Below are 8,632 nucleotides of genomic sequence, written 5' to 3'. Positions count from 1 at the left end.
CTCTCTTGCACTATTGCTTTTTGGAATTCCGGACATGTTCGAGATCGTTGCTCGAGCTTGCGTGTTCGTGATAGGAACAAAGTTCGGATTCCAAAACGCAAGAATCAAGGAATCTTATATTCTACAACTCAAGGTTTCTTATTTTGTTTTTAATTTACGACATTTTAAAAACATCAATTTTTCTTCTGTCATATTTAAGTTCAGTTAGACGCTGGATAATCTAATGTCACGAATTATGTTTTGGGAAGGGGTAGAATCAACGTGCACACATTACCAGCAAGTCTGACGACCGAACGCAATTATGGGCTTAAATGATCATCGCTATAATGAACAATATTTTGTGATTTGAGAGTATTGCAATTACAGCAATGAGCACACATCCACTTGGGTTATCCGACCTGTAATTAAGTAGAGTCGGGTAGAATCATTTGTGCGCAGGCAGTCATTGGTGTAAAATATATTTAAAATGAATATTTGATTTAAACGCGTACCATTAATTATTCGTTCACTTATTAGGGGTTTAAGGCGGGTAACAATAAATTTATTCACTCAACAACTTGGCTTTTCAAAAAGTATATATTATAATTGAATTATTCGGGCTTCTGGTAAATGGTCGTATCTTCCTTCAGCTGGCCGAAGACCAGTCACCCAGCGTCCAGTCACCCAGCGTCCAGTCACCCAACGCCCAGTCACTAGACGTCCTACCACGAGACGCCCCACTAGCCCTGAAGGCGGGTGTAACCTTCGATTTGATGCCATTGAACAGAGTAAGTGTGCGATTCTTGGTTGTACGAATAACAAATTGGGCACGAATTGGAAAGAGATTCATACCTCCAACTATGGAACGCTTATCGTTATCTGTAGTTAGAGGGAAGACGAAGTGTACGGGGGGGGGGGGGGGGGGGGGGGGGGGAGAGGAGGAGTAATAAAAGAGGAAAAAGAAAAATTATTATTATTATTATATTATTATTATTATTATTGTTTATTATTATAATATTATTATTATATTATTATTATTATATATTATTTATAGTTAGTATAGTATAGTAGTATAGTAGTAGTAGTAGTAGTATAGTAGTAGTAGTAGTAGTAGTAGTAGTAGTAGTAAGTAGTAGTAGTAGTAGTAGTAGTAGTAGTTGTTGTGTGTTGTTGTTGTTGTGTTTAGTTGTAGTAGTATTTGAGTAGAAGTAGTAGTAGTAGTAGTAGTAGTAGTAGTAGTAGTAGTAGTAGTAGTAGTAGTAGATATAGTAGTAGTAGTAGTAGTAGTAGTAGTAGTAGTAGTAGTAGTAGTAGTAGTAGTAGTAGTGTAGTAGTAGTAGTAGTAGTAGTAGTAGTAGTAGTAGTAGTAGTAGTAGTATGTAGTAGTAGTAGTAGTAGTAGTAGTAGTAGTAGTAATAGTAGTAGTAGTAGTAGTAGTAGTAGTAGTAGTAGTAGTAGTAGTAGTAGTAGTACAAATGTAATAGCAGTATTAGTAAAGGAGAAGAAGAAGAAGAAGAAGAAGAAGAAGAAGAAGAAGAAGAAGAAGAAGAAGAAGAAGAAGAAGAAGAAGACTTGCTTAGGTGAGGAGAAAAGTGCGGCTATTGGGAGTTGACTCCGGGATCCGAGTGTTATGGCACCCTTCCACAGGCTGCGAGAGGGATGTTCTACAGTTGACGGCATCCACCACTCCAAAAAGTGGTTTCCAACGTACTGTCTCTCTTGAGATTCACGAGGTCAACACACAAACACCGCAAAAGTTTGTTTAACGAACTAGTATTATAAGTTATGGGCTCTCTGTTGTTGGCTTCCTTCTTGAATGAAAAACTCGTATGTCCTTTCAGTCCACGACTCGAAAATCCTGGCTTTCAAGGGAAGAGAGGTATACACCATCACTAGGAACGGTCCCGGAAACGCTACAAGAATTAGGAGAATGTTCCGTGGAGCTCCCACTAATATCAACGCTGTTGTCTATGACAGATACGGCAGGAATCTCTTCTTTTTCAAAGGTGAATTTACTTTACTTCGTTTGTTTGTTATTATTGAAATACTTTATTATGTTATTTAGGTATTACCTTTATTTGTGGCCTGATTGAGATGTACAGCGTTACTTTACTTTTCTTTCCCATTACATGGTATTCAAAGGTCACTAGACCCGCTCAACCCTTATTCATGATATGATTTGATATGATATTATGTCATATTCTAGTCGGAAATTTCTCGTTATTAATATTTCGTGCTAAATTTCATCACTTTCAAATGTGACCAATGGTTTCAAAAAGGTATTATGTCGGGATGAACCTGATACTATAAATATAATTTTAAGCTTAACATATCAAATGTGAGTTTTAGAAATGACATATTCTAATACTGATCATTTTTTACATTCAAGTCAGTTTTCTTCAACTAGTGAATTCGAAATAATATCACTTTGCCACGCTGAGTCAAAATGGTTTTTATCTACTTTAAAGAATCCCCCCCCCCCCCCTATCAAAATATCACAGTCAATAAATAGTTTCATGTATCTTCAATTGGTTTATATGAATGAATTGTGGAGAATCTTGTTTTGTGTTTAAATGAACATGTCGGTACATAATCTATTCTTTTGAAAATACCAAGCGAGTAAAAGTGAATACTAAGCTGCTCGAAGCAGCTGTTGACCGTTAAAAGGTAATGTACAAAAATGAACATAACAGCTTTCTAAAATACCAAACATGGAATCTTCTGGACTCAAAACTCGTCTTCAATCAAAAACAAAAATCCAGTTGAAACGGTAAATCCAAAAAAGTTCGTGTTTGGTATCATGTTCTTTTTGGAAGTAAATGAAGTGAGCTAAATTCCTTCCCTTTGTTTAACACGCAATTGCTCTAACCCTTCAGGTCGTAAATACTGGAAGTTCAGGGGCTACCAGAAACAACCCGGTTACCCCCGAGTCCTCCCAACCCCCTTCCAACGTATCAGGGCTGCGATGCAATGGAGAGATGGAGGCATTTACCTCTTCAAGGTACGTATGAGGGAAATTGTTTGCTTTGTTTTGTTTTGTCTTATCATCGTCATCATCATCATCATCATCATCATCATCATCATCATCATCATCACCACCACCGTCATTACCATCATCAAAATCATCATCACAATCATCATCATCATCATCTCCAAAATCATCATCATCATCATCAACATCATCCCCACTGTATGATTCCCCAGGGCCGTGACTACATTCGATGGACAGAAGGGCTAACACAAACCCCATCTGGATATCCCAGAAGAACGAGAGAATACTGGACTAGATTCCCCAGCAATCCTGACGCAGCCTTCAGGAGTTATGACGGATTCTACTACGTCTTCAAATATTTCAGGTAAAATTTTAAATAAATTAACGTAATATGAGACAGAAAAAGATAACGAAGTAAGATATTGATGATTTAGATAATCTAGATCTATATGCATTTGTGCATAATGTAACAGCAACTCACAAGTCACAACACGGTTTGAATTAGGTCTCAGAGTTCGAGCCGTCGAATTTGCTGACGAGACATGCCAAGAACTGTTCTTGACGTGTTGTTAGAACGTTTTAACCGCCATCGTATCTGCCGACTACATGGGACACGAATTCTAGATTTGATGTGATATATTAACGTTTTAGCTGCCATCATGTTTGCCGACTAATTGTGCTTTTCTGTCATTTGACTGTGGATGGAAGTCTCAAGCAACTTGGTGTCATCTGCATACATGTGATAGTACATTATGATCCCCGATGACTTAATCGAGGGTTTTAAGCTCCGAGGCTTGGGGAGCACGTATTTTATGGGCAAGCTGCAGGATATTTTTCCACCAATGAAAACAATCTGCTACCTGCATGCAAGATATGCCGAAAACCATTTTAAGACAGTACCACGAATTACAAAAATGGTCCGAAAGAGTTGAGCATAAAATGCGATAATCGTTCGTACAAAATGTGGCCGATAGGTCCAAGAGACAAGACGGATATTATTTTGTTCGTAGTGTGCGCAGATGACGTCTTTTTTTGTTTTTGTTTTTTTGTTTTTTTTTTTCTAGATGGACCGTAGAGAAAATTTTCACTTGAAGTCGAATAAAGGAAAATATATTTTATTTCATTTTTATTATTTTAATTCTTTTTATCTATTTCCCTTTCCTGTCCACATTCGAATAAAGGAAAATATTATACTTTATTTCATTTTTATTATTTTAATTCTTTTTATCTATTTCCCTTTCCTGTCCACATTCCCCAGATACTGGCGATACAACTCCCGTGCCACCATGTCATCTGGCTACCCCAAGGATACCAAGACCATCTGGCTGAACTGTAACCGTTCCAGTCAGTTGAGATCCCAGTCCCGAAGCCAAAGTGACGTCTTCAGCTGGTTGACATCTGACATCAACAATGGAGTCACTAACAACTGATTCACTCCATCCCTTGCCCACCTATTTGCAGGTCTGATAGCCTCATGCAATTGAGGACTTGATTCAACATTGTCGTAATGGACAGTATTTTGTGATGGTTTCCGGGGTTTTTTTTCATTTAAACAATTAGACAATTATACAATTTTGGATATTAAACTTCTAAATCAACGCCACTTTGGTTTGAGAGTATTTCCATTACAACAGTGAGACCATAACAATCCTGTGTATCAGACTTGTAAATAAATGTACGCATATCTTATTCCTTCTGCTCCTTTATTTCATAGATTTCTGTTTATAACTGTGACCGATCGTCCCAAAACGGTATTATGTTGGGGTGAATATGATGCTGAATGTTAAATTTGCAGCTGACTTATGACATTTCAATGACAGTAAATACCTTCATTAAGAACAGTGAGTTTCGTTTCTTTAACTTTCAACGACTAAGAATTCTTAATATTGATCATCAGTATGACTTTACATTTAATCTTCTCCATCTGTTCCATTTCGACATAATACCAGTTTGACGCGATGGGTTGCATAATATTAAGAGGTGACTTTCAAAGCCTGCTCAGTCAAATCCAGATGGAAAATGAACACTCTTAAGCAATCTATTGGACACCCTAGAATCACCAGAGAAAATTTGAAGTTACAGAATACTCAGGATATTGCTCAATGAGGCAAGCAATATTAGTATTTTCCTCTTTAAGTCACTAAAAACAAATCGCTAAAATATGCAAGTTTTATTTTGAATGATGACATGCTACTATGCAGGTTTTGAAAGTCTCCTCTTTGTATCACAGCATTTTTATAAAGGTGACTAATCGTCTCAAAAAGGTATTATCTCGATGTGACATAATGCTTAAAATTCAATTTTAAGAATAATTTATGAAAATTAAAAATAATTATAGACATTAAAAACATTTTCTAATCAAATTATGCCGTTATTGATAAGATCGGGTTTTATTTCCACGAGTGCCAAATTTGTAAAAATAAAATTGCAGTCTATCGCTTTGTCCATAGTGCTAATGTGCTGTGATATGTTGATGTCAAGAAGTGTTCAAAACACTTTAGTCTATATTACCTTATACTAAGGTAAAAAAAATACAAGTATAATATGATAGACTTAGAATGTGTTTTGTGTGTGCTGGTATAGACTGGAATCCGTATAAAGTCAACACTCTTAAAATCAACTCCTGCTTAAAGTTAACACCTCTTATAGGTCCCATTTTTTTGGGGGGGGGGGGGGGGGGGGGGGGGGGGGGGGTTCTTTGTTTTGTTGGCCTTATTGAATATAATTTGATAATGGATAAGGTCAATCTTGCTTAAAGTCAACCAACCCTCTTGTCCGGTAGAGTTGGCTTTCTCAGGATTCCACGGTATGTGTGTGTGTGACTTTATTATTATGTCTGTATTTATTCACTACTTATTGTGACCTATCATCTCAAAAAGGTGATATATCGGGATGTTTTAGACGCTGAAAGTTGAATTTATAGTCAATAATTTGAGACTGTTATCAAATTAATATGTTTTATTGAGAAGAATAGATGTTGATTTTACAAGCACAAAATTCTAAAATCTTACATTTCTGATCATTCAAACTTTAAATTCATTTATTAACACGTAGTTCATCCCGACTAATACCGATTTTAGGCGATATGTAACAATTTGTTCAGTTTTTTCGGGTTTTGTCTTAGCCTATTTCTCTCAATTTCCTATTTCTTTTTTTTAATGCATAATATTATTATGCTTCATAAAAGCAACCAGTTATAATTAATCGTTTTCCTATCTTTTTATACCCGCCCACCTCTCAGAATGTTGGCTATTTTATATACACACTCTATGCATATTAAAGAAATTGTAACAAATATTTGTTTTGCTTGTTTGTTTGTTTTTTGTAGGGGGGGGGGGGGAAATAAAAATGAATGAATGAACGTGATGATAAGTCGATCAACTTAAAATGTATGATTCAAGTGTTGACTAAAACTTTAAGAGAAGAAAATGGTTATATGAATTTAAAGAAATGGATCGTATTCAAAATAATGAGAGGAACCACTGACTGGTATCAATTCAATGCAAGTACTCCCACCTCATTGTCATACTCGCTAACCGGAAGTTGACTCACAACCCTACTAAAAATGAGGTCTCTGTTATCGGTGGAATTTGACTAAACAAATGTGATATTCCGATAAAACCATTACAATGTCTAATTGTCTTATAAAACATGGAAACCATCTTCATGTCAATTGTAAACACCATGCAAAATTTGGCGATGTTGATTGATAAGGTGGTTTCTGAGCCTTAGACTCCTTCCGCACTAGGACAAAACTGTCCCAGGACAAATTTGTCCTGTCCCGCTGGAGAAAACTTCTATTCAAATGGGGTTCCGCACTAGGACAGGACTGTCCCGGGACACACCCGCGCGAATGCATTATTTTTTTTTTTTTTTTACAAGATTCAAAAGTTAATTTGTAGGCAATTGTCAATATAACTCATACAAGAATATAATATTTTCATCAACAAATCAAGTAAATAAAATCAATAATAAAGCAAGGCAAACATTGATAGTAATAATGATAGTAATAATAATAATAATAATAATAATAATAATAATAATAATAATAATAATAATAATAATTATAATAATAATAATAATAATGGTGATAATAATAATGTAAAATCTTCTATTTAATAGATAAGTTATTTAATAGTTTGAATTATAAATTAATAAGTTAAAAAATAAGTCCTTGGTACAACTCTAATAATTCACATTTTATGAATCAACATAAGATACGATATGACGATAATGATTTTTTACACTGTACAATGGGATTTGTTTACATAAGATTTATATAATCATGAAATATTCTTATAGCAAGAGTAATATTATTGCTGCTGCTGCTACTACTACTACAACAACTACTACTACAACTACTACTATTACCACTACCACTACCACTACTACTACTACTACTACTACTACTACTACTACTACTACTACTACTACTACTACTACTACTACCACAACTACTACTACTACTACTACTACTACTACTACTACTACTACTACTACTACTACTACTACTACTACTACTTCTACTATTACGACTACTACATCTACAACAACAACTACTACTACTACTACTACTACTACTACTACTACTACTACCACCACCACTACAACTACCACCTCTTCTACCACTACTTCTACTACTACTACTTACTTACTACTACTACTACTACTACTACTACTACTACTACTTCTACTACTACTACTACTACTACTACAACTACTACTACTACTACTACTACTACTACTACTACTACTACTACTAGTAGTAATGGATGAAATAGAGGTTGCATATTTCTGTGCTTTACTACGTGGAAAAAAAAAAAGACAAATTGAAAGAGAAAACAATATTGGGTGCATCCTTTAATGACCCAAAGATTGCTCAAGGGTCAATTCCGTAGACTCTATGGTGATCTCCGATCTTATCTTAAAATGACTTTCTTGGAATCACCTCATTTTACCCAGGTGCAAATGACTACCGGTTCGCTGATGAAAGTAATCTTTGACGGACTAGTATCATTCAAGAGGATAATAGAAAGTCAGCATAGCTCGGTGGTACGGTCTTTGCTTCGTACCCGAAAGGCATCAGTTCGATCACCCGCTGATGCGCTGTGTTGCCTTGAGTAAGTCACCTCGCCTAGCTCAATTTACGGCGCTGCACTGCGACTAACGCCTGGGTTATACCTCGCCCTAGCTCAATTTGCGGCGCTGCATTGCGGCTGACGCCTGGGTTATTCCAGTCTTCCCTTGGAATAGACCCTCAAGAAAAATTTCCCATATGGGATGAAAAAGGTAATTTTATTTTTTTTAATTTTAAACTGTTATCTGTCTGCTTAACGCTACAACAACATGGATAAGTTCCGGATTTATAAGCTTAGGAGGCAAGATGGCCCATGGTTAGCGCGTTGTACTCTGCACTCAGAGGTTCTTTGTTCGATTCCGACCGAAGCCAACTTGTACTTTCTAGAGCAAGAAAATTTACTCCAATCACTCACTCCATTCAGGTGTAAAAGGGTACCTGTCAAGCTGGGATAGTAATCTGCGATAGACTAGCGTCCTGTTCAAAGGTTTTCAAACAAATACGTTAATTGTCCGCTTCACGCTATTGAAACCGGGATAACTCCTGTACCATTGGCTACAAGGCTCTAAAGGAGTTAATTTGTC

The 8,632-nt window shown here is 36.1% G+C and overlaps 1 protein-coding gene across 7 annotated transcripts in view; it reads left to right on the top strand.

The window, feature by feature from the left end:
* The window catches only part of LOC144968659 (stromelysin-1-like), a 26,160-nt gene extending 19,892 nt beyond the window's left edge, over window positions 1–6,268 (top strand). For all 7 annotated transcript variants that reach the window (XM_078907215.1, XM_078907218.1, XM_078907213.1 and 4 more), the window contains exons 10-14: window positions 630–767; window positions 1,821–1,985; window positions 2,856–2,980; window positions 3,184–3,335; window positions 4,230–6,268. In XM_078907215.1, the coding sequence (XP_078763341.1) occupies window positions 630–767; window positions 1,821–1,985; window positions 2,856–2,980; window positions 3,184–3,335; window positions 4,230–4,401 (752 nt within the window). In that variant the 3' untranslated portion in view covers window positions 4,402–6,268. The remainder of the gene's footprint in view (window positions 1–629; window positions 768–1,820; window positions 1,986–2,855; window positions 2,981–3,183; window positions 3,336–4,229) is intronic.
* Window positions 6,269–8,632: the final 2,364 nt, after the last annotated feature.

This window comes from Berghia stephanieae, chromosome 3, assembly GCF_034508935.2.
Source record: "Berghia stephanieae isolate SIO BIC M18660-M18661 chromosome 3, UCSD_Bste_1.3, whole genome shotgun sequence".
In the NCBI taxonomy this organism is placed as follows: domain Eukaryota; kingdom Metazoa; phylum Mollusca; class Gastropoda; order Nudibranchia; family Aeolidiidae; genus Berghia; species Berghia stephanieae.
This window is presented reverse-complemented; position numbering and strand designations above follow the sequence as displayed.